Consider the following 26,533-nt stretch of genomic DNA (forward strand, 5'->3'; position numbering starts at 1 on the left):
TAGACCTGTGCAATTTTCAGAGATTACAACTGAAGCAATTTTTTCCAGAACAGAGCAATGTTTTCTTCAGAACAGATACCTACTAGTATAGTGGATAAACCAGAGAATCTACTTTGGATAGCCACTTCTTGAGAGAAAACATGCTACTAAAGAATCTACTAGATCAATCTTCAGGGATTAATCATAATGCGCAACTACAAACCAAAGAATCCGAGGCGCATCTACCATAGTTCTGAATCCTACTTGACCCGCAAGGCCAGAACAGCAAAATTGATCAAGTTTACAGCAGAAACCTGCATCTATCTATATTCTGAACTAGAATTGAAACAAGTCTACTTGGACGAGCGGCAAAGCCAAAAACGGGCGTCCTGTATTCATATATGTCTGTCTATCTATAGGCAAAAGTAGGTGTTCATTTTTGTTGTGGTTGCGTCGGAGGCGGCGAAACTTCTGAGATTATGAACTTCCTGTCGCCTGCATCATCCGTATCCTGGGGTCGCAGCTTCTCTAGGCTGCCTGCATTTGTACAAAACTAGTCAGATAATGCAGCTGACCAACAAGCCAGTCAGACTAAATTCTCGGAATTCTGAATCAAAACAGACGAACTAAATTCAGTTTACAGACCTCTCAAGCTTATATTCATACAACCCTTTCAAGTTGGACTGAAACTTCTAAAACAGAATTCAGAGCCATCAACTTGTTGCAGAATTCAGACAACCCTTTGAAGCTTAAATTCAGTTAACACAAACAGCAGAACCAAAAGCGTCTAAAACAGAATTCAGAGCCTGATCAACTAGTTGCAGAAACCACTGCATTTTCGCGAAATGCATGATCAACAGCCCTTCGTTGGTCTGAAACTCAAGTACTCGCAGCAACAGCCACGAAATTGCCCTACAAGTTCAGAAGAACCTGCAACTATCTATCTATTCTATCTACAGGCAAAGTAAAGAAGGCATCCAGTTCTGCAGCGAATTGTGATCGTATCCCGTATGGCATTGGGAACTAGAGATGGACTGGGTTTGGGGTTCTCACCGCGTTGCCGGTGGGGGAAAGGAGGAGGTGAGCATAGGCGCTGCTGGGTGCGGTGCGGCCAAGGCTCCCTGCCAAGATGAGGCGCTGCTGCTGGGTGCCGCCATGGCTCCCTGCGAAGATGGGGCGCTGCTGGGTGCCGCCATGGCTCCCTGCCAAGAAGCGGCGCTCCTCGGTGCGGTCATGACACCCTGGGAAGATGAGACGCTGCCACGAAAAAAGAATCAAGAGCAAGAATCTCAAGCAATAGGGCAAGAATCCGCAACCGCAAGAATCCCACATACATACCTGCGGGTGTACTGCGGCGGCAGCGTGCCCGTGGAAGCGTAGGCTCCACGCCCACGGAGGTCGCCGTGACCTGGGTCCGCGGGGCACCAAGGGCAGGGTCATGAGGACCAGGTGCCGCCGTGCCGATGGCGGAAGGCGCGCGGTGAGGACGATCCCCTCCTCCTCCTCGTCGGCGTCGGCGCCCGACCTCGTGATAATGTACAGCAGCAGCGCCGCCCCGAGTAGTGCCGCCAGCGTGAGGGCGTCGGCCCTCCGAGCCAGCCGCTCGATCAAGTCGCGCAGGTCGGGGAAGGACGGGGTGGCGCACGCGAGAAGGCGTTTCTTGATTCTCGACGGAGAGCTGGCCGTCAAGCGACTCATGCCCTCCGTCAGCTTCTTCCCCTTCTTCAGCCAGCCGTAGACCCTCGCCAGCCACCTGACCACCTCCTCGTGCTCCTGGTCCGACATGGCGCGCGGCGGGAGCCTGGCGGCAAGAAGGAGCGGGACGCGGGGAGGAAGCGGCAAGAGTACCGGTGGGCGGCGTGGAAGGGGGAGGAAGACGCGTGCCGCTTCCATGGCGGCAGGCGCGGAGGAGGGTGGAGGTGGGAGGTGGGAGGAGGATGGAGGGGGCACGGAGGTGGGGGGCTGGAGGGTGGAGGTGAGAGGAGGCGGCAGGGCCGACCAAGCCGCCGGTCACTTTATAGGGGTATGCAACTGGCGGTTACGCTGATTGTTCAAGAACCCCGAAGCCAGGCGGAGCGGGCCGACGAAGTGCGAGTGTGGCTGCATTTCGTCAAGCAACTCGTGTGCGCCCAACCATATTGGAATCCAAGAAGAGGGAGAACCAAATTGGAACGCCAATCCAGCCTAAGAAAAGCTCTTCTCAATTCCGTCGCGACTGCTGTCCCGGCGTCCATGGCGCCGACGTACGGTCGGGCGTCGTGGCAGTTTCGATAATAGGGACTTTGCCAAAAAATGGTCGACTTGGTTTCTCTGCTCTGGCGGTTGGTTCGATCGTCCATCTCCAACAGGTTGTGGGTTCGACAACATGTCAGCATTTTTGTTTTGATTCACCTGAATAATCTTTTTTCTCATCCTAAAAATCTACGGGATCAATAACTCCTGAACATACCGCATTTTTGGACCTTGTCCAAACGCCTCCTGCGCCGTCAAATTTTCAGCATGAGGCCTCTCCTTTGGTTTGGAGAAATTTTGTAGGATTTTTATAAGAAAAATTCCTATAAAGCTTTTTGGTTTGTAGGAATTAAATCCTATTTTATGGACGAAATCTTCATATTCTTTATATTTTATAGAAAAATAAATGTTAGACTAAACTCAATGAAAAAAATCCTATGTTGTGAAACAAAGGACATGTCCTTTCCCATTTCTACTTATAGAATTTGTATGTCATCTCATTTTCTATGATTTTCTATTTCTATAATTTCCTACCATGTGAACCAAAGGAGGCCTGAATATTAAAGCTACGAGATTATCCACGTCGGCGTTTTTTTGTTCGGAGAAACTGCACGTCGTCGCAAACGCAACCAGCTGCACGCCTCTTATCCATTCAGCCCCTCATCACTATGCACTATGCAGACCCCCGCCCACCACTCTCTCCACCTCCCCCCCCCCCCCCCCCCACACACACACACTAATGCCGTCATTGCCGCACGATGAGGCCAGGCGACCGTGGATCTGGGAACAAGGGGCGGTGCACCCTGCCACAGCTGCCCCGCGCCGCGCCATGCATGTAGTTGCTCCGCCCGCATCGGCGGCGCATAGATGGGCACTGTAACATCCCAAATTTTCAATTTGGAATGTTATACATTAGATCATCATGCATATCATATTTTATTTTACATTTTGGTTGATCCTAGAAATTCTACGCAACTCAATGACCCACGGAGAGAGTTGAGGATTTCGTTATTTTCATATTTGAGTTCTCTCAAATTTTGAGAATATGATCATTTGATTTTATTTATTTTATCAACAATTATTTTTGTTACAAAAATATGAGAGAGGGAATAAAATGACTTTCCCAAAATAAAGAAATATTGAGGATTTAATAATAAAATCAAATAAGATTTTATTTCGGAGTTTTTCGGTGTTTTATTTGAATTTAGGAAAATGTGTGATTTTCAAAATTGCATTTAGAGCCCAAATAAATGCTCACCTTGTGCGGCTTGATTTTAGAAGCCCGTGAAAATTTATTTCAGAATTTTTGGAGTCCGTTTAGTATTTCTTTTTATTTTTCTTCCGAGCGTAATAATTAAAAAAACGAACCGACTTCGGGCCATACCCGAGCAGGACACCGCCCGGGGGCAGCCTTTAAATAGCGCCGCCCTGAGCCGCACCAGCCCATCAGCCCCGCCTCGATCCGCGCGTGCTGCCGGAGCCGCGGATGATCCCGCCGCCCGAGGTTCGTCGCGTCTCGTTTTCCGTCCCAAAAAAATATATTCGGCGTTCGTCGTTTTTCTTTTTCTCGGATTAAATCCGTGATTTTTCTGATCGCGATTCCTGATCCGATTTTCGTTTTAGTATAACTTTTCCCTCGTTTATCGGAATCAGGCGATTCAAGCGCGTAGGGATTCGTCTCGAAACCCTTTATCCGTTTAACCAACTTAAATAAGGTTTTGCTACTTAAAAATTGCCCTAGATCCAGATTACTAGAACGAAGTTGTTTTCTTTCGCCGTTTGTCTTTCGTTGATTCGTTCGATTTGATTCTTTTTGCCAACCGGAGTTCTTAAGTTGAACCTTCTGATTAGATCTCTTATTTGAGTTTTACCTGTGCATTAGATGAGTACTTATTGCATGCTTGTTTGTTTGTTTGCGATAGAATACCCAAAGTGCGCCGCCTGTTACTTCGAATCGTTAGGTTTCGCGGATTATCAGCAAGGCAAGTAACACTTTGATCATACCTTTTCTACTATCCAGTTTTATTGCATTAGATCAATCCTCACACATTGCATGATTAGGATCTAATTAAATTGTGGGATGTGAAGTAGATGAGGTAGTACCTATTACCTGTTTATTATCAAACCTTCGGGAGTTACTTCTACGTTTGCTTATTATGCCGTGTTATGCTAGTAGACGTGGATTGGATGAGTGATATCCATGACAGATGTGAGATTGTTAATTAATGGTTTATCTAAGGTGGCAACTTAAACACACATCTGGGTGGATTGAGGCACCTGGGTATTCCAGGACTTGCCTGTTTTCTTTTGGACCGCCACCCAGGCTCAAAGGGATCATGAGACTATTCATACTAGAAACTTCTGTGTGCAGCCACAAGCTATTATGGGCTCTAGTATAGTTGACTAAGTTGTGCGAACTCTTACAGTGGTAGACTAGCAGATGTAAGGGATGTAGGTGGTACGGTCTACCCGATCGTAAGGTGCTAGCGCTTATGAAAGACTATGTCTCGGTCAGCCGTCTTCTCAAACACCCTGTAGTGCGAGAAACCAAACGGAGGCGATCAAGTCTTGTGGGGAAAAGTGCGCAAACCTCTGCAGAGTGTAATAAACTAATCATGGTTAGCCGTGTCCCCGGTTATGGACATCTTGAGTATCTAGTACCTGGATTTTCATGTGAATCTCAACATGTTACTCTAAATTAATTTTGTTGCGTTATGTTTAATGATGATGCTTAATTGGGATTGAGAATGCTGTCAACCATTCTCAATGTTTAACAACCACCATGATAGTAATTAAATTTTATTCCTTTGAAGTAGGGAAAAATTGGCTTTACGCAAAACTGTAACCATAGAGCTTTCCACCAGCCAAATATGCATATAGTATAGCTGTTTCATTTCATTACTCTCTATGTGTTACATTGCCAGCATATTCCATGTGCTGACCCGTTTCGGGCTGCAACGTTAATGTTGCAGACTTTTCAGACGACGATTAAGGAGTTTTTAGGTCGTGGTTCTATACTCAATGATGCCGTTGGAGTTGATGGACTCACTTGTCTTCCAAGCCTTCCGCTGTTATCGTTATTAGATGGCCTTAAGCCATACTTATTATAATAAGTTCTCTTTTGAGACACTCGATGTAATAAGTGTGTGATTGCTACTCTGTTATAAATCCTCCGAGTACTGTGTGGTGTCAGCATTACTGATCCAGGGATGACACCAGAGCACAGAAATCAGACTGTTTGAGGTCTGGTCACTACAGAGATGGTATCAGAGCACACACTGACTGTAGGACACGACCACTAAGCACAAGACCTAGATCACTATTTACTCTCTTCTCTTCTGACCTCTCATCTTTTCTACTCTTTAGGATGGCGGATGCAAGGAATAAGTTCACACAACCGGGTGAAGATACACCCTTTGGACGTCACTTGAAGGAAGTCACTAGATACCTGAACATAGGAGTACCTAGCTTCACGGGAACCTACAACGCCACTTTATCCGAAGAAGAGCGCTGGATGATTCAAGTTCAAGTTCCAGGAAGGACGTTCATGCCAGTCACTGAGCCCATAGTGTTTTCTTTTGATGCACCAACTTGGAGTCTAGGAAAGAGCATGGCAGCTCACATCGCCATGGAACGCATTGGAGAAGTCAACCGCAAGGATCTCAAGGATACTATCTACCAGATTTGTGGGCGCCAAGATGAACACTGGGAGATGATCAGCACCAGGAAGGATAGATCAATTGCAGATTTTATCCAGGAATTAAACCAGCACATTCGACGACAGGAGAACCAGATGTGTGCCGACATGATAGATTTGAAGAAGGCAAAGACTAGAATCAAGGAATTGGAGGAAGAACTCAAGGCTACACGTGAAGATTATGAAGAAGAAATTGAAGTATTGGTGGAGAAGAATGACGACTAATCAAGAAGATTGGAATATTTATGGGAGGCCCTACGCCAGTAGATGAAGACGAAGAACCCAAGGAAATTAGCCCGGAAGACTACATCATCATCGACGGCACCGACTCGGAAGCAGATAGTAGCGATGATGACTATGTTGATGAAGCTGGAGCATATATTATGGAGCCAACGACCGTAGAATATTTCTAGTAGACCACCTCATCAGTAGTAGTAGTCCACCATGTAAATAGAGTAGTCCGAGCACTTTTGCGATAGTTAGATCGATTGTATGCCTTTGTTTGATTGAATGAAGTGAATTGTTTGCTTTTGCCTCATGTGCATATGGGTAGTGTTTTCTCTTTAGACCCCCTCTATTCTTATATCTCATCTTTTCTAAACCCTCAGATGCCTCCGAGACGTGACCCCGGATTTGCCTTTCCACTGGAGCTCTCCCAGTTGATCCAGCAGCAGAACACATTGATGCAGTTGTTAGTCCAGAATCAGAATCAGGGGAACAACAACAACAACCCACCACCACCACCACCACCACCTTTTAACCACTTAGCCCGTTTTCTTAGGCTGAATCCGCCGGTGTTTTCTAGTAGCACCGAGCCAATAGTAGCAGGTGATTGGCTCCGCAAGACTACTAGGGAGTTGACCACAGCAGGATGCATAGATGCGGAGAAGGTGAAGTTTGCCGCACATCAGCTAGAAGGACCCGCAGCATCATGGTGGGAGAATTTCACAGCCACTTTCCCTGTCGACACTGTCACATGGGACCAGTTTCAGCAGGCTTTTCGTACTGCACACATTTCAGCAGGAGCTATGGCCATGAAGAAGCGTGAGTTTCGCAACTTGCGCCAAGGAGGAAGGACAGTTGGCCACTATGTGGAGGAATTTAGTAAGCTAGCACATTATGCCCCAGATGACGTCGCTACGAATGCAGCTAAGCAGAAGAAGTTTCTAGAAGGACTGAATGATGAGTTGAGCATGCTTTTGATGGTAGCCACCTTCAACAACTACCAGGTGTTGGTAGATCGTGCTCTTATGATTGAAGGGAAGCAACAGTAGATTGAGAATCGCAAGAGAAGTATGAACAAGGAAAGTATAATTCAGGAGCTCAGCAGAAGCCACGTTTTACCCCTAGACCGGGAGGACATTTTCAGCATACCCACGGAGTAGGTAGCTCGCACAATCACAATGGCACCAAGAATGGTAATGGCAATGGAGGAAGCAACGACCAGAACCGCACCAACCCCTCAACCCCAGCCAAGAAGGACTTGAGCCAAGTCACTTGCTTTAAGTGTTCGAAGACCGGACATTATGCCAATGAATGTCCGGAAGGCCAAAATGGCAATGAAAGTTCTGGGAAGAAGTCGAACCCTTTCAACAGGGGACAGGTGAACCACGTTAGCGTGGAGGAGGTTGAAGCTCAGCCTGATGCAGTAATAGGTAAGTTTTTGGTTAAGTCATTTACGACACTCGTTCTTTTGATACTGGTGCATCGCATTCATACATCTCAAGGGGATTTGTCGATAAGTACAACCTACCAACCCAAGCCCTTAGGTCACCCATGTTAGTAACCTCGCCCGGAGCAGAGTATGTGGCTAGTCTATGGTGTGATCGGTTACCATTAAGGATTGGTAACTATGTTTTCCCCTCAGACCTAATAGTATTGGAATCTCAAGGATTGGATGTGATATTAGGCATGGATTGGTTATCAAAGTATGAAGGGAATATTGAGTGTGCTAGTAAGTTAATTTTGCTTACCACCCCAGAAGGAAGAAGGATCAAGTATGTATCCCGGCATGTGCCAAAGAGGACTCAAGTAAATTGCCTAACATGAGTTGTGCAGGAGGAAGTACCAGTGGTAAGGGATTTCCCTGATGTATTTCCAGAGGAGTTGCCAGGCATGCCACCAGATAGAGATATTGAGTTTTTGATTGAGCTATTGCCAGGCACATGTCCAATATCAAAGAGACCATATAGGATGCCAGCAAAGGATTTGGTGGAAATTAAGAAGCAGATTAAGGAATTACTGGATAAAGGATATATTCGCCCAAGTTCTTCGCCTTGGGGATCGCCAGTACTTCTTGTGGAGAAGAAGGATGGATCGTTAAGGATGGTTGTAGATTATCGAGGATTGAATGAAGTAACGATCAAGAACAAGTACCCGCTACCAATGATCAACGATCTGTTTGATCGATTGCAAGGAGCTAAGGTATTTTCCAAGATCGATCTGCGATCAGGATACCACCAGTTGCAGATTCGAGAACAGGATATTCCGAAGACAGCTTTTACCACTAGGTATGGGCTATATGAGTATACCGTTATGTCATTTGGTCTGACTAACGCACCTGCCTATTTTATGAACATGATGAACAAAGTGTTTATGGAGTTTTTGGATAAGTTCGTCGTAGTGTTCATTGATGATATCCTGGTTTATTCGAAGAATGAAGAGGAACATAAGGAGCATTTGCGTTTGGTACTTGGAAAGCTCAGAGAACATCAATTATATGCCAAGTTCAGCAAATGTGAGTTTTGGTTGAAGGAAGTAGGATTCCTTGGACATGTTATATCTGGAGAAGGTATAGCAGTAGATCTCGCTAAAGTTGAAACCGTGACCAAGTGGGAAGCCCCAACAACAGTTGGAGAGATCCGGAGTTTTCTTGGACTCGCAGGATACTACCAGAGATTTATGGAGAATTTCTCAAAGATTGCGAAGCCTATGACGGAGTTGTTGAAGAAAGATACCAAGTTCATATGGACAGAGGAATGTGAGGCTAGTTTCCAGGAGTTGAAGAAACGTTTGGTTACCTCACCAGTATTGATTTTGCTAGATCAGACCAAGGATTATGAGGTGTATTGCGACGCTTCACGTCGAGGACTTGGAGCAGTGCTTATGCAGGAAGGGAGAGTTGTTTCATATGCCTCAAGACAACTGAAGCCTCATGAGTTGAATTATGCTACGCATGATTTGGAGTTAGCAGCCATAGTGCATGCTTTGAAAACATGGAGACATTTTCTCATTGGAAATCATTGTGAGGTGTACACAGATCATAAGAGTTTGAAGTACATTTTCACACAGAAGGAGTTAAACCTCAGACAAAGGAGATGGTTGGAGCTTATCAAGGATTATGATATGAAATTGCATTATCACCCCGGAAAGGCTAATGTAGTAGCTGACGCATTAAGCCGTAAGAGCCATGTCAATACATTAATGACGGAAGAAATACCAAGGAAGTTAGCAGAAAATCTTCGTGAACTATGTTTGGAAATAGTTCCGAGAGGCTATGTAGGAGCATTGGAGATTCAATCAACTTTGATGGATAGAATCAGAGAAGCTCAGAAAGCTGACAAAGAGATTGCCGCTATAAAGGAGGAACTAAGCAAAGGAAAAGCTAAAGGATTTTGTGAGGATGAGCACGACACCCTATGGTTTGAAGACCGCGTTTATGTGCCCAATGACCCGGAGATCAGGAAGTTGATTTTGCAAGAGGCACACGACTCACCGTATTCAATTCACCTAGGAAATACCAAGATGTATCTGGATTTGAAGGATATTTTCTGGTGGGCCGGAATGAAGAAGGATATTGCGGACTATGTAGCAGTTTGTGATGTATGTCAGAGAGTAAAGGCAGAGCATCAGAAGCCAGCAGGATTGTTACAACCATTGCCGATACCCGAATGGAAGTGGGATAAGTTAGGCATGGATTTTATCACGGGATTGCCCAGGACTCGTTCAGGCTATGACTCGATTTGGGTTGTAGTTGATCGATTGACGAAAGTAGCTCATTTCATCCCAGTAAAGACCACTTACACCAGTGCTAAGTTGGCAAAGATATACATGACCAGGATCGTATGTCTGCATGGAGTTCCAAGGAGTATCGTATCAGATAGAGGAACCCAGTTTACCTCAAAGTTCTGGAAGCAGTTGCACGAAACTTTGGGAACCAGACTAGAATTCAGTACAACTTTTCATCCATAGACAGATGGACAGACCGAGAGAGTCAATCAGATTTTGGAGGATATGCTGAGAGCTTGTGTGCTAGATTATGGATCTAGTTGGGACGATAATTTGCCATATGCAGAGTTCTCTTACACAACAGTTATCAAACCAGTTTAAAGATGGCCCCTTTCGAAGCTTTGTACGGAAGGAGGTGCAGGACACCGCTGTCATGGGACGAAGTTGGAGACCGCCAGTTGTTTGGACCTGACTTGATTAAAGAGTCTGTACGGAAGGTGAAATTGATTCGTGATAGGCTCAAGGTATCCCAGTCCAGACAAAAGAGTTATGCGGATTCTAAACGCAAGGAGACAGTTTACGAAGTCGGAGACAGAGCTTACCTTCGAGTATCTCCATGATTTGGAGTTAAAGGGAAGTTAGCACCACGATTTGTACGACCACATCGAGTTTTGGAGTGTATGGGAGAAGTAGCCTACAAGTTGGAATTATCCGAAGGATTGTCAGGAGTACATGATGTGTTCCACGTTTCTCAGTTAAAGAAATGTCACGCGGAGATGGCTGACATACCGTTGAGAGATACAGTGTAACACCCTGGATATGACTTTCCCAATTTGTACTCCAACTCTTGCCGTTTCAGGCCTTAAGTTATTTTATTTTCTTGGGTTCGGGTCTTTGTCTCCGTGTGTTGTTATCCTTGTCATGCATCTCATATCATGTCATCATGTGCATTGCATTTGCATACGTGTTCGTCTCTTGCATTCGAGCATTTTCCCCGTTGTCCGTTTTGCATTCCGGCGCTTCGTTCTCCTCCAGTGGTCATTTCTACCTTTATTTCATGTGTGGGGATCAAACATTTCCGGATTGGACCGAGACTTTCCAAGCGGCCTTGGTTTACTACCGGTAGACCGCTTGTCAAGTTTCGTATCATTTGGACTTCGTTTGATGCTCCAACGGTCAACCGAGGGACCGAAAAGGCCTCGTGTGTGTTGCAGCCCAACACCCCTCCAATTTGGCCCAAAACCCACCTAAACCTGCTCCATCATCTAGAGCGTTCGATCACGATCGCATGGCCAAAAACCGCACCTCATTTGGACTCTCCTAGTTCCCTCTACCTCTATTTAAAGGCCCTCCCGAAATTTCACGGATCCCTTCTCTTCCTAACCCTAAAAATCCCCCCCACGCGCCGGACATTGTCCGGACCGCGCCGGACATCGCCGCCTCCCCAACCGCCTGCCGCCACGTGGCGCCGCCGCGCTGCTCCCGCCGCCGGCCCGGGGAGCCCGCTTCAGGCCCCCGCAGCCCGAAGACTTCCGTCGCCCGCGCCCGTCTCCGCCTCCGGCGACCGGACCCTGCCGGCCGCCGCGCACCGCCGCCTCGCCACCTCTCCTACGCCGGCGCCGCGCCGCGCCCCGCGCCGGCCGGCCGCGCCTCCCCGCCGCCTCTCCGGCTCCCCGCCGGCCGGATCCAGTGAGGTCCGGCCCGGGAGCACCTCGCCGTCGCCTCTCCGTGAAGCTCCGGCCACCAGTCCTCCATCTCCGGCAATCCTCGAAAAACGTGCACAAGCTGGATCTGGATCTGAGAATTTTGCCTCGGTTGACTTTTGCCCTAACCCTAATCCATGTGCTCATGTTCATAGCATTGTATCTCCGCATCTGTAGCCCCGTTTTTGGCATATAGCATATCAAAATGTTCATCTCAGAGAGTACATCATTTCATTCCATTGCATCATTTTCATTTGAGTTCATCTTGATGCCCGAAATGCTATTAGAAGAGGGCTACTTGAGTTAATTGTCAGATCTGCTACTCCATTTAGACTTTTGTCATTTTTGCCATGATTATTGTGTGCATGATATGCCCTGATGCTCTACATATGTTTTGGTAAGGGTTTTGTCATCTTTCCAGAGGTGCAACCCATGTATTTTTGTGATGTGTGTGGTGACTAGCACAAGCTTGCCAAGTGAGGCACTTGGTAATTCTGATTTCAGGGACTTAGCATTTCCACTAAGTCCTTGAGCTGTTTACCTCATGTTGTCATATGTTCATGTTGTTTCCTAGTGATCCGTGCCTCTTTTAAGGATGATCAGTAAGGATGTTTTATTAATCTTGTAGTGCTCTATCCATCCATGTCTTTGTTTGCAATTATGGAGCACCCTAGCTTGAGTCAATCGAGCTCTACTTTTCCTACTTTGTGAATCTGGGCAGATTGTCAACTTGTTTGCAATTTTGCCGATGATGTTGTAGTTGATCCATGTATGCTATGCTATTGTTTTTGCCATGTCTAGCTTGCATTTTGTCTGTTCTTGATAGATGTATGCTTAGCTTTTCATGACTTTCTCCGTAGTGAGTGCATCGAGCTCGTAAACATGCCTACTTGAGTTATGTTTCAGCATGTGCCAGTTTTCACTAAGTCTGAAAACTGATGATGCTTTTGCTATGTTCACATGCTTGTAAATGTGTTTTCTGATCCCTTTTGGCTCAAGGTCACTAAGGGACTTTTGTTAAGCTTTTTGAGTAGCTCCATGCCATGTTTTACTTTGCCATTTTCAGATCCTGTAGCATGTAGTTTTGTTGCTCCGAAGAGTGCGACCTGATCTGAAATTTCAGACAAGTGTTAATTTCACTAAGTCCGAGATCTGTTTACCATATGCATTTTTGCCATGCTTGTTTGAACCTGTTAATGGATGAATTGGCCGTAGCTCACTGCTAGACTTTTGTTAAGCATCTTGAATGCATCCCTGCCATGTATTTTGTTGCCATGTTTGGGTGCTGTAGCATGTTCATCTCTTTGCATTTAGATGGCTACTTGCTGTAAATCGCAGACCGGTGTCATATTTGAATCGCTTGCCATTTCCAAACCGTAACTCCGATTCCGGCGTTCTTTATATCGTTTTCAAGCGATTTCATATCATCTTTCCGGTGGCACACTTAGATTCCCAAGTTGAGGCCAGGTTCATGCATTACCTGTCACATCTTGCATATGCATCCCGCATAGCATACCATGTTTGCATCATATTGTTTGATCCTTGCACGTGGTTGATTGTGTTCCGTTTGCCTGTTTGTCTTGTTTGGGTAGAGCCGGGAGACGAGTTCGCTAATGAGGAGCCCGTTGAGTTTGCTTTCGAGGATCCAGTCAACTCTGGCAACTTTGCAGGCAAGATGATCATACCCTCGAAATCACTACAATCTTTGCTATGCTAGTTTTGCTCGCTCTTTTGCTATGCCAATGCTACGATGCCTACCATTTGCTTTCAAGCCTCCCAAATTGCCATGTCAAACCTCTAACCCACCATGTCCTAGCAAACCGTTGATTGGCTATGTTACCGCGTTGCTCAGCCCCTCTTATAGCGTTGCTAGTTGCAGGTGAAGATTGGAGGCCGTTCCTTGTTGGAACATTTATTTACTTGTTGGGATATCATTATATTGCCATGTTATCTTAATGCATCTACATACTTGGTAAAGGGTGGAAGGCTCGGCCTCTCGCCTAGTGTTTTGTTCTACTCTTGCCGCCCTAGTTTTCGTCATATCGGTGCTATGTTCCCGGATTTTGCGTTCCTCACGCGGTTGGGTTATAATGGGAACCCCTTGATAGTTCGCCTTGATTAAAGCTTTTCCAGCAATGCCCAACCTTGGTTTTACCATTTGTCACCTAGCCTCTTTTTCCCTTGGGTTTCCAGAGCCCGAGGGTCATCTTATTTTAAACCCCCTCGGGCTAGTGCTGCTCTGAGTGTTGATCCAACCCGTCAGCCGCCGGTGGCTACCAGGGGCAACTCTGGGCTGGCCTACCGGAAGTTTGGACAATCTGAGTGTGCCCTGATAAAGAGATATGTGCAGCTCCTATCAGGATTTGTCGGCACATTCGGGCGGTGTTGCTGGTCTTGTTTTAACCTGTCGAAGTGTCTTGAAGAACCGAGATACCGAGTCTGATCGGAACGTCTCGGGAGGAGGTCTATTCCTTAGTTGACCGTGAGAGCTTGTCATGGGCTAAGTTGGGACTCCCCCGCTGGGATTTGAACTTTCGAAAGCCGTGCCCACGGTTATGGGCAGATGGGAATTTGTTAATGTCCGGTTGTAGATAACTTGAACCTTAACTTAATTAAAATGAATCAATTGTGTGAGTTACCATGATGGCCTCTTCTCGGCGGAGTCCGGGAAGTGGACACGGTGTTGGAGTAATGTTGGTGCAGGTTGTCCTCTAGTTTCTCGCTCGCGCTTTGCCTCCTCTTCTCGCTCTCTTTTGCGAATAAGTTAGCCACCATATATGCTAGTCGCTTGCTGCAGCTCCACATATATACTTACCTTGTCATACCCATAAGCTTAAATAGTCTTGATCACGAGGGTGCGAGATTGTTGAGTCCTTGTGGCTCACAGATTACTATTACACCAGATGCAGGGCCTGATGATTCCGCTCTAGGTGACGCGCTCGAGCTCAAGTGGGAGTTCGACAAGGACTCTCAACGTTACTATGTTTCCTTTCCTGATGATCAGTAGTGGTGCCCTGTTGGGGGTGATCGGGACCGTGTCGCATGTTGGGTTATCTTTTATTTTGGCACCGTAGTCGGGCCATGAGTGTTTGGATGATGTAATGTTATTTATGTACTTGATTGACGTGGCGAGTGTAAGCCAACTATGTTATCCCTTTTATTATCTATATTACATGGGATGTTTGTGATGATTGCCTGACTTGCGACATATGCCTTCAATGCGGCTATGCCTCTAAGTCGTGCCTCGACACGTGGGAGATATAGTCGCATCGAGGGTGTTACAAGTTGGTAATCAGAGCCTTCCCCGACCTTAGGAGCCCCATTGCTTGATCATTTTTAGCGGCCGAGTTGTGTCTAGAAAAATGTTTTGAGTCATTTAGGAGTTATATATCGGAGAGTTTAGGAATTCTTTTACTTCCCAGTCTCCTCATCGCTCTGGTTAGGCATCCTGACGTAGAGTTTTGACTCTCTCTTCTCAAATTTCACTAAAAAAAATTTAGGATCACGCGGGTATCTTGGAATCTTCGATGGTTTTATGATGAGAACATTGTCTTGGTGCCTCCTGTCAGGGGTTTAGTGGAAGTGTCCCGGGGAGTTGAGCTCTGAGGTGTTGTCATCATAATTTTATCGTTGCAATTCTGGAATACCTAAGTTTAGTACGCCGACATCGAAAATCTCTTTTATGCAGTTCGTTGGTGAGATAACCTCGACGCCACCCAGTACTGGGGCGGGAGTTCGGGAGTATCGCCATAACTTGTATAACGGATGCTTTTCAAAGGTTGAGGTAGATGGTTTCCGAAGTTTTTCTCGGTTATGTGTTGAAGGATGGATATAGCTGGATGTAGGATTTGCTAGATTTGGGTGAGATATTATGCTTCCCCTGTATCCCCAACACCTGATTGCATAACCGGAAAGGTTCGGGAGTTTCATAGGTGGGAATTCTTGTAGCTCTAGTTCTTCTTCCACGGATATTGGTTTGAGATTGGGATTTCTTACCGATTATTCGTTCTTGAGCCGTACCTTGTTGATTTATTTCTCTACCTTAATTCTACGTGGCTTCTCAATTTATGGATATGTGAACATTTCAAGAGGAATGCATTCGTTCATTTTGTTCAGATGTGAAGACTTTATGTTGCAATTTCCATTCCGTTGGATTCAGCTTCAATATTTATCTGTCAATGTGCTAATGGATGTCAACCTCTTCAGGATGGCTCCTCCAAACGACTCCGAATCCTGATCCGCCACCACCTCCACCTCCTCCAGAGGCATGGCAAGCTATGATGGCCGCAACCAATGCAAACACACAGTTGATCATGCAAATTCTCCAAGAGCGCAATCAAGGCAACCAAGGGAATCAAGGCAACAATCAGAATCACTTTGCTACACTCAACCAGTTCCTTGCTAATGGGCCAAAGACTTTCAGCAATTGTGTTGAGGCAACCGATGCTGACGATTGGCTTGTGGATCTGTGCAAGCATTTCGAGTGCAGTAACGTCAGGCCTAAAGATTTCGTCAAGTTCGCTTCCTTCCAACTCAAAGATCAAGCTGCAGAATGGTTCCAGCAGTACAAGGATTCCAGAGGTGGACGTGTGATCACTTGGGATGAATTCCGTCAAGATTTCCGAGCTCATCACATCCCTCAGAGCGTGGTTGAAAGTAAGCGTGAGGAATTCCACAACCTGAAGCAAGGCTCTTTGTCTGTCTATGACTATAACAAGTTGTTTTAGAAGCTCGTCCGCTTTGCCAAGCAGGACGTCCCTGATGAGAAGAGCATGGTATACCAGTTCAGGGGTGGTCTCAGAGAAGAAATTCAGCTCGCTCTTGTTCTCTTTGAACCCTTGAGGTACGATGAGTTCTACAACATGGCACTGAAGCAAGAGGTCGCTCAATTGAGGTGTGATGCTTCTAAGAAGCGAATCAGAGATGTTACTCCTTCTTCCTCTACTCAAGTGGCCAAGCAGCAGAAGTATTGGCTTCCTCCTCCTCCGTTTCGTCAGCCGTATCAGCAGAAAAGCAAAGGTGGCAGTGGTTCTTCCCACCCACCCAACCCTGGCTTTCAGAACAAGACTTTGTCTCAAGCTCCAAGATCGAGTGCTCCGTACCACCGTCCGCTTTCAGAGGTCACGTGCAACAAGTGCCAACAGAAGGGTCACTATGCCAACAAGTGTCTCAACCAGAGGCGTCTTCCTCCTCCTCCTCCTGTGAGATCGGCAAGTACAGCTATGGTCAAGCATAACCCCAAGCACGCCAAGGTCAACTTGATGAATGCAGCTCAGGCAAAGGACTCGTCAGATGTCATCATGGGTAACCTTCCTGTTAATGATATCCCTGCAAAAGTTCTTTTTGACACGGGTGCATCGCATTGTTTCATCTCGAGACCGTTTTCATCTAAGCATGGTTTGGCTTTGCAAATTTTGCCTAGTCCATTAGCAGTTGTCTCTCCCGGTAAGCGCATGCATGCTAACTCCATTGCTCCAGATGTTACTATCACCTTGGGCGACTACAAGTTTCTATCTTCTCCTACGGTTCTTGGTGACTCGGATATTGATCTTATTCTCGGTATGGATTGGCTTTCTAAGCACAAGGCTCAACTTGATTGTGCTGCCAGGCAGATTCAATTGACTCATTTGTCTGAGGATGTAATTGTCTTTGCCGCTCGTGATAATACCATCCGTCTGTTTTCTCTCAATGAGAAGGGTGAACTGGATGCCATCTCGCAAATTCCAGTCGTTTGCGAATATCAAGACGTCTTTCCAGAAGAGCTTCCAGGAATGCCTCTGCACCGGCTAGTTGAATTCGTCATTGATCTTGAGCCTGGCACAGAACCAGTGTGCAAGCGTCCTTACAAGCTCGGTCCTGAAGAGTTGAAGGAGCTGAAGAAGCAACTCGATATTCAAGAAAGAATGGGACTCATCCGGCCTAGTTCTTCTCCGTGGGGTTGTGGTGTTCTTTTTGTGAAGAAGAAGGATGGAATGGACCGACTTTGTGTTGATTACCGTCCATTGAACAAGAAGACCATCAAGAACAAATATCCACTTCCCAACATCAATGAGCTGTTCGAACAACTCAAAGGTGCCCAAGTATTCTCCAAGCTTGATCTCCGTATGGGTTATCATCAGATTCGAATCCGTGAGCAAGATATCCCCAAGGCGGCTTTCAGGACAAGCTATGGTTCATATGAATACACTGTCATGTCTTTTGGCCTCGTCAACGCTCCTCCGACGTTCCCTCGCATGATGAATTTCATCTTCAATGCCTACACCAATGACTTCGTTTTGGTCTATCTCGACGACATTCTGGTTTTCTCGAAGAACAAGGAAGATCATGCCAAGCACTTGCGTTTGGTGCTTGATAAGCTCAGAGAACATCAGTTCTACGCCAAGTTCTCCAAGTGCGAATTTTGGCTCGATGAGGTTCTTTATCTTGGTCATATCATCTCTGCCAAGGGCATTGCCGTGTATCCTGAGAAGGTGTCTGCAATTGTGAATTGGAATCCTCCTCAAAACGTGAAGCAACTCCGTAGCTTCCTCGGTCTCGCAAGCTACTGCCGAAGATTCATTGAAAACTTTTCTAAGATCGCGAAGCCTCTCTCTAATCTTCTCCAGAAGCACGTCAAGTACGTTTGGTCTCCGGAGTGTGACATTGCTTTCAACACTTTGAAAGAGAAATTGATCACTGCTCCAGTTCTGACTCCGCCTGATGAATCCAAGCCGTACGAGGTCTTTTGTGATGCCTCTCTCCAAGGTCTCAGTGCAGTATTGATGCAAGAGAAGAAAATTGTTGCTTATACCTCTCGCCAATTGAAGCCTAATGAGAAGAACTACCCCACTCATGATCTCGAGTTGGCGGCAGTTGTGCATGCTCTTTTGACTTGGAGAGATCTTCTATTGGGAAGAAAAGTGGACATTTTCACTGGTCACAAGAGTCTCAAGTACATCTTCACTCAGCCTAATCTCAATCTCAGGCAAACTCGATGGGTCGAAATGATTCAAGAGTATAATTCGAGTATCGAGTATACTCCAGGCAAGGCCAATGTGGTTGCTGACGCATTGAGCAGGAAGGCTTATTGCAACAGTCTTATTCTCAAGCCTTATCAACCCGAGCTTTGTGAAGCTTTCCGCAAACTTAATCTGCAAGTTGTTCCTCAAGGTTTCCTCGCCAACCTTCAAGTCTCTCCTACCTTGGAAGACCAGATTCGCCAAGCTCAGCTTCTTGATGCTATGGTGAAAAAGGTGAATTTTGGGATTGCCAAGAGTCAACCCAAGTATAAGTGCTACCGCCTTGATGACAAGGATACTCTCTTCTTCGAGGATCGTATTGTTGTGCCCAAAGGTGAACTTCATAAAGTGATCATGAACAAGGCTCACAATTCTCTCGTCTCCATCCACCCTGGGAGCACGAAGATGTATCAGGACCTTAAGCAGGCTTATTGGTGGACTGGAATGAAGCGCGAGATTGCTTAATTCGTGAATGAGTGTGATGTCTGCAGAAGGGTGAAGGCAGAACATCAAAGGCCAGCTGGTCTCCTCCAACCTCTTGCCATTCCAGAATGGAAGTTTGACCACATTGAGATGGACTTCGTGACTAGGTTTCCAAAGTCCAAACGTGGCAATGATGCTATATTCGTTGTCATCGACAAACTCACCAAAGTGGCTCATTTTCTGCCTATCAAAGAGTCAATCACTGCAGCTCAATTGGCGGAACTCTATACCTCTCGAATTGTCTCTCTGCACGGTATTCCTCAAGTGATCTCTTCAGACCGTGGCAGCATCTTTACCTCCAAGTTTTGGGATTCTTTTCAGAAGGCCATGGGCACCAACATCCGCTTCAGCATAGCTTTCCATCCTCAAACTAGCGGTCAAGTTGAGCGTGTCAACCAGATTCTTGAAGATATGCTCAGGGCTTGTGTGATCTCCTTCAGCATGAAGTGGGAGGATTGTCTTCCCTATGCTGAATTCTCCTACAACAACAGTTTTGAAGCAAGTTTGGGCAAGGCACCATTTGAAATTCTGTATGGCAGGAAGTGCCATTCCCCTCTCAACTGGTCTGAAACTGGTGAACGTCAGCTTTTGGGAAATGACTTAATCACAGAGGCATAAGAAATGTGCAAAGTCATTCGTGATAACCTCAAAGCAGCCCAATCCCACCAGAAGAGCTACTATGATAGTAAGCACCATGATTTGGCTTTCGAGATCGGAGATCATGTTTACCTCCGCGTCTCTCCTATGAAAGGTACTCGTCGCTTCGGTATCAAAGGGAAGCTTGCCCCTAGATACGTGGGTCCTTTCAAGATTGTCAGCAAGAGAGGCGATCTCGCCTATCAACTCGAGCTTCCTTCAAACTTTGCAAATGTTCATGATGTGTTCCATGTCTCTCAGCTCCGAAAGTGCTTCAAGACTTCTGACCGCACAGTCAACTTCGAGGACATTGAGCTCCAAGAAGATCTCTCTTATCGTGAGCACCCAGTTGCTATTCTTGAAGAGACTGAACGCAAGACTCGCAACAAGTCAATCAAATTCCTCAAAGCCAAGTGGTCACACCATTCCGACCGTGAAGCTACCTGGGAACACGAGGATCACCTCCGTTCTGAGTACCCGGCGTTCTTTTAGTCCTAGATCTCGGGACGAGATCCTTTCGTAGTGGTGGAGTGTTGTAACACCCCGGATATGACTTTTCCAATTTGTACTCCAACTCTTGCTGTTTCCGGCCTTAAGTTATTTTATTTTCTCGGGTTCGGGTCTTTGTCTCCGTGTGTTGTTATCGTTGTCATGCATCTCATATCATGTCTCCGTGTGTTCGTCTCTTGCATTCGAGCATTTTCCCCGTTGTCCGTTTTGCATTCTGGTCCTTCGTTCTCCTCCGGTGGTCATTTCTACCTTTCTTTCGTGTGTGGGGATCAAACATTTCCGGATTGGACTGAGACTTGCCAAGCGGCCTTGGTTTACTACCGGTAGACCGCCTGTCAAGTTTCGTATCATTTGGACTTCGTTTGATGCTCCAACGGTCAACCGAGGGACCGAAAAGGCCTCGTGTGTGTTGCAGCCCAACACCCCTCCAATTTGGCCCAAAACCCACCTAAACCTGCTCCATCATGTAGAGCGTTCGATCACGATCGCGTGGCCAAAAACCGCACCTCATTTGGACTCTCCTAAATCCCTCTACCTCTATTTAAAGGCCCTCCCGAAATTTCGCGGATCCCCTCTCTTCCTAACCCTAAAAATCCCCTCCGCGCGCCGGACATCGCCGCTGCCGCAACCGCCTGCCGCCACGTGGCACCGCCGTGCTGCTCCCGCCGCCGGCCCGGGGAGCCCGCTTCAGGCCCCCGCGGCCCGAAGACTTCCGCCGCCCGCGCCCGTCTCCGCCTCCGGCGACCGGACCCCGCCGGCCGCCGCGCACCGCCGCCCGCCGTTGCCTCGCCACCCGGCAACCTCACCGCCTCACCTTCGCCGGCGCCGTGCCGCGCCCCGCGCCGGCCAGCCGGGCCTCCCCCGCCGCCTCTCCGGCTCCCCGCCGGCCGGATCCGGCGAGGTCCGGCCCGGGAGCACCTCGCCGCCGCCTCTCCGTGAAGCTCCGGCCACCACTCCTCCATCTCCGGCCATCATCGAAAAACATGCACGAGCTGGATCTGGATCTGAGAATTTTGCCTCGGTTGACTTTTGCCCTAACCCTAATCCATGTGCTCATGTTCATAGCATCGTATCTCCGCATCCGTAACTCCGTTTTTGGCATATAGCATATCAAAATGTTCATCTCATAGAGTACATCATTTCATTCCATTGCATCATTTTCATTTGAGTTCATCTTGATGCCCGAAATGCTGTTAGAAGATGGCTACTTGAGTTAATTGTCAGATCTGCTACTCCATTTAGATTATTGTGTGCATGATATGCCCTGATGCTCTACATATGTTTTGGTAAGGGTTTTGTCATCTTTCTAGAGGTGCAACCCATGTATTTTTGTGATGTGTGTGGTGACTAGCACAAGCTTGCCAAGTGAGGCACTTGGTAATTCTGATTTCAGGGACTTATCATTTCCACTAAGTCCTTGAGCTGTTTACCTCATGTTGTCATATGTTCATCTTGTTTCCTAGTGATCCGTGCCTCTTTTGAGGATGATCAGTAAGGATGTTTTATTAATCTTGTAGTGCTCTATCCATCCATGCCTTTGTTTGCAATTATGGAGCACCCTAGCTTGAGTCAATCGAGCTCTACTTTTGCTACTTTGTGAATCTGGGCAGATTGTCAACTTGTTTGCAATTTTGCCGATGATGTTGTAGTTGATCCGTGTATGCTATGCTATTGTTTTTGCCATGTCTAGCTTGCATTTTGTGTGTTCTTGATAGATGTATGATTAGCTTTTCATGACTTGCTCCGTAGTGAGTGCATCGAGCTCGTAAACATGCCTACTTGAGTTATGTTTCAGCATGTGCCAGTTTTCACTAAGTCTGAAAACTGATGATGCTTTTGCTATGTTCACATGCTTGTAAATGTGTTTTATGATACCTTTTGGCTCAAGGTCACTAAGGGACTTTTGTTAAGCTTTTTGAGTAGCTCCATGCCATGTTTTACTTTGCCATTTTCAGATCCTGTAGCATGTAGTTTTGTTTCTCCGAAGAGTGCTACCTGATCTAAAATTTCAGACAAGTGTTAATTTCACCAAGTCTGAGATCTGTTTACCATATGCATTTTTGCCATGCTTGTTTGAACCTGTTAATGGATGAATTGGCCGTAGCTCAGTGCTAGACTTTTGTTAAGCATCTTGAATGCATCCCTGCCATGTATTTTGTTGCCATGTTTGGGTGCTGTAGCATGTTCATCTCTTTGCATTTAGATGGCTACTTGCTGCAAATCGCAGACCGGTGTCATATTTGAATCGCTTGCCATTTCCAAACCGTAACTCCGATTCCAGCGTTCTTTATATCGTTTTCAAGCGATTTCATCTCATCTTTCCGGTCGAACACTTGGATTCCCAAGTTGATGCCAGGTTCATGCATTACCTGTCACATCTTGCATATGCATCCCGCATTGCATCCCGCATAGCATACCATGTTTGCATCATATTGTTTGATCCTTGCACGTGGTTGATTGTGTTCCGTTTGCTTGTTTGTCTTGTTTCGGTAGAGCCGGGAGACGAGTTCGCTAACGAGGAGCCCGTTGAGTTTGCTTTCGAGGATCCAGTCAACTCTGGCAACTTTGCAGGCAAGATGATCATACCCTCGAAATCACTACTATCTTTGCTATGCTAGTTTTGCTCGCTCTTTTGCTATGCCAATGCTACGATGCCTACCATTTGCTTTGAAGCCTCCCAAATTGCCATGTCAAACCTCTAACCCACCATGTCCTAGCAAACCGTTGATTGGCTATGTTACCGCGTTGCTCAGCCCCTCTTATAGCGTTGCTAGTTGCAGGTGAAGATTGGAGGCCGTTCCTTGTTGGAACATTTATTTACTTGTTGGGATATCATTATATTGCCATGTTATCTTAATGCATCTATATACTTGGTAAAGGGTGGAAGGCTCGGCCTCCCACCTAGTGTTTTGTTCCACTCTTGCCGCCCTAGTTTCCGTCATATCGGTGTTATGTTCCCGGATTTTGCGTTCATCACGCGGTTGGGTTATAATGGGAACCCCTTGATAGTTCGCCTTGATTAAAGCTTTTCCAGCAATTCCCAACCTTGGTTTTACCATTTTCCATCTAGCCTCTTTTTCCCTTGGGTTTCCGGAGCCCGAGGGTCATCTTATTTTAACCCCCCCCCCCCCCGGGCCAGTGCTCCTCTGAGTGTTGGTCCAACCCATCAGCCGCCGGTGGCTACCAGGGGCAACTCTGGGCTGGCCTCCCGGAAGTTTGGAAAATCTGAGTGTGCCCTGAGAAAAAGATATGTGCAGCTCCTATCGGGATTTGTCGGCACATTCGGGCGGTGTTGCTGGTCTTGTTTTAACCTGTCAAAGTGTCTTGAAGAACCGAGATACCGAGTCTGATCGGAACGTCTCGGGAGGAGGTCTATTCCTTCGTTGACCGTGAGAGCTTGTCATGGGCTAAGTTGGGACTCCCTGCAGGGATTTGAACTTTCGAAAGCCGTGCCCACGATTATGGGCAGATGGGAATTTGTTAATGTCCGGTTGTAGATAACTTGAACCTTAACATAATTAAAATGAATCAACCGTGTGAGTTACCGTGATGGCCTCTTCTCGACAGAGTCCGGGAAGTGGACACGGTGTTGGAGTAATGTTGGCGCAGGTTGTCCTCTAGTTTCTCGCTCGCGCTTTGCCTCCTCTTCTCGCTCTCTTTTGCGAATAAGTTAGCCACCATATATGCTAGTCGCTTGCTGCAGCTCCATATGTATACTTACCTTGTCATACCCATAAGCTTAAATAGTCTTGATCGCGAGGGTGCGAGATTGCTGAGTCCCTGTGGCTCACAGATTACTATTACACCAGATGCAGGGCCTGATGATTCCGCTCTAGGTGATGCGCTCGAGCTCAAGTGGGAGTTCGACGAGGACTCTCAACGTAACTATGTTTCCTTTCCTGATGATCAGTAGTGGTGCCCTGTTGGGGGTGATCGGGACCATGTCGCATGTTGGGTTATCTTTTATTTTGGCGCCGTAGTCGGGCCATGAGTGTTTGGATGATGTAATGTTATTTATGTACTTGATTGACGTGGCGAGTGTAAGCCAACTATGTTATCCCTTTTATTATCTATATTACATGGGATGTTTGTGATGATTGCCTGACTTGCGATATATGCCTTCAATGCGGTTATGCCTCTAAGTCGTGCCTCGACACGTGGGAGATATAGTCGCATCGAGGGTGTTACATACAGTGCCATTGAAAACAATTCAGTTGGATAACGATTTGACCTACGAGGAGAAACCAATTAAGATCCTCGAGTTTGCCAGCCGAGTTACTCGCAGTAAGGTTATCAAGTTTTGTAAAGTTCAGTGGAGCCACCACACGGAGGATGAAGCCACCTGGGAACGAGAGGAAGATTTGCTTAAGGACCACCCTCATCTATTTTCTAGCCAACCCGAATCTGGAGGGCGAGATTCATCTTAAGGGGGGTAGGTTTGTAACATCCCAAAATTTCAATTTGTAATGTTATACATTAGATCATCATGCATATCATATTTTATTTTGCATTTTGGTTGATCCTAGAAATTCTACGCAACTCAACGACCCACGGAGAGAGTTGGGATTTTGTTATTTTCATATTTGAGTTCTCTGAAATTTTGAGAATAGGATCATTTGATTTTATTTATTTTATCATCAATTATTTCTATTACAAAAATATGAGAGAGGGAATAAAATGACTTTCCCAAAATAAAGAAATATTGAGGATTTAATAATAAAATCAAATAAGATTTTATTTCAGAGTTTTTCGGTGTTTTATTTGAATTTAGGAAAAATGTGCGTTTTTCAAAATTGCATTTAGGGCCCAAATAAATGTTCACCTTGTGTGGCTTGATTTTAGAAGCCCGTGAAAATTTATTTCGAAATTTTTGGAGTCCATTTAGTATTTCTTTTTATTTTCTTCCGAGCGGAATAATTAAAAAAACGAACCGACTTCGGGCCGTACCCGAGCGGGACACCGCCCGGGGGCAGCCTTTAAATAGCGCCGCCCCGAGCCGCCCCAGCCCATCAGCCCCGCCTCGAGTCGCGTGCGCCGCCGGAGCCGCCGCCGTCGATGATCCCGCCGCCCGAGGTTCGTCGCGCCTCGTTTTCCGTGCCGAAAAAATAATTCGGCGTTCGTCGTTTTTTTTCTCGGATTAAATAAGCGATATTTCTGGTCGCGATTCCTGATCCGATTTTCGTTTTAGTATAACTTTTCGCTCGTTTATCGGAATCAGGCGATTCAAGCGCCTAGGGATTCATCTCGAAACCCGCTATCGGTTTAACAAACTTAAACAAGGTTTTGCTACTGTAAAAATTGCCCTAGATCTGGATTACTAGAACGAAGTTGTTTTCTTTCGCCGTTTGTCTTTCGTTGCTTCGTTCGATTTGATTCTTTTTGCCAACCGGAGTTCTTAATTTGAACCTTCTAGTTAGATCTCTTATTTGAGTTTTACCTGTGCATTAGATGAGTACTTATTGTATGCTTATTTGTTTGTCTGCGATAGAATACCCGGAGTGCGCCGCCTGTTACTTCAAATCGTTAGGTTTCGCAGATCATCAGCAAGGCAAGTAACACTTTGATCATACCTTTTCTACTACCCAGTGGTATTGCATTAGATCAATCCTCACACATTGCATGATTAGGATCTAATTAAATTGTGGGATGGGAAGTAGATGAGGTAGTACCTATTACCTGTTTATTATCAAACCTTTGGGAGTTACTTCTACGTTTGCTTATTATGCCATGCTATGCTAGTAGACGTGGATTGGGTGAGTGATATCCATGACAGATGTGAGATTGTTAATTAATGGTTTATCTAAGGTGGCAACTTAAACACACATCTGGGTGGATTGAGGCACCTGGGTATTCCAGGACTTGCCTGTTTTCTTTTGGACCGCCACCCAGGCTCAAAGGGATCATGAGACTATTCATACTAGAAACTTCCGTGTGCAGCCACAAGCTATTATGGGCTCTAGCATAGTTGACTAAGTTGTGCGAACTCTTACAGTGGTAGACTAGTAGATGTAGGGGATGTAGGTGGTACGGTCTACCCGATTGTAAGGTGCTAGCGCTTCTGAAAGACTATGTCTCGGTTATCCGTCTTCTCAAACACCCTGTAGTGCGAGAAACCAAACGAAGGCGATCGAGTCTTGTGGGGAAAAGTGCGCAAACCTCTGCAGAGTGTAATAAACTAATCATGGTTAGCCGTGTCCCCGGTTATGGACATCTTGAGTATCTAGTACCTGGATTTTCATGTGAATCTCAACATGTTACTCTAAATTAATTTTGTTGGGTTATGTTTAATGATGATGCTTAATTGGGATTGAGAATGCTGTCAACCATTCTCAATGTTTAACACCCAC

The 26,533-nt window shown here is 46.2% G+C and overlaps 1 protein-coding gene across 1 annotated transcript; it reads right to left on the minus strand.

Moving 5' to 3' along the window:
* Positions 1-1,002: 1,002 nt before the first annotated feature.
* On the minus strand, positions 1,003-1,872 carry LOC147967670 (uncharacterized). The gene has a single exon (XM_087523213.1). The coding sequence runs from the start codon at positions 1,870-1,872 to the stop codon at positions 1,003-1,005; it is 870 nt and encodes a 289-aa protein (XP_087379339.1).
* Between the last annotated feature and the right edge of the window lie 24,661 nt (positions 1,873-26,533).

Source organism: Triticum urartu, chromosome 5A (genome assembly GCF_056163025.1).
Source record: "Triticum urartu cultivar PI428250 chromosome 5A, HENAU_Tu73, whole genome shotgun sequence".
NCBI lineage: Eukaryota > Viridiplantae > Streptophyta > Magnoliopsida > Poales > Poaceae > Triticum > Triticum urartu.

What these genes read in the sequence shown, in the direction of transcription:
- LOC147967670 (XM_087523213.1), bottom strand. Translation starts at nt 1,872, where the DNA reads ATGGAAGCGGCACGCGTCTTCCTCCCCCTTCCACGCCGCCCACCGGTA.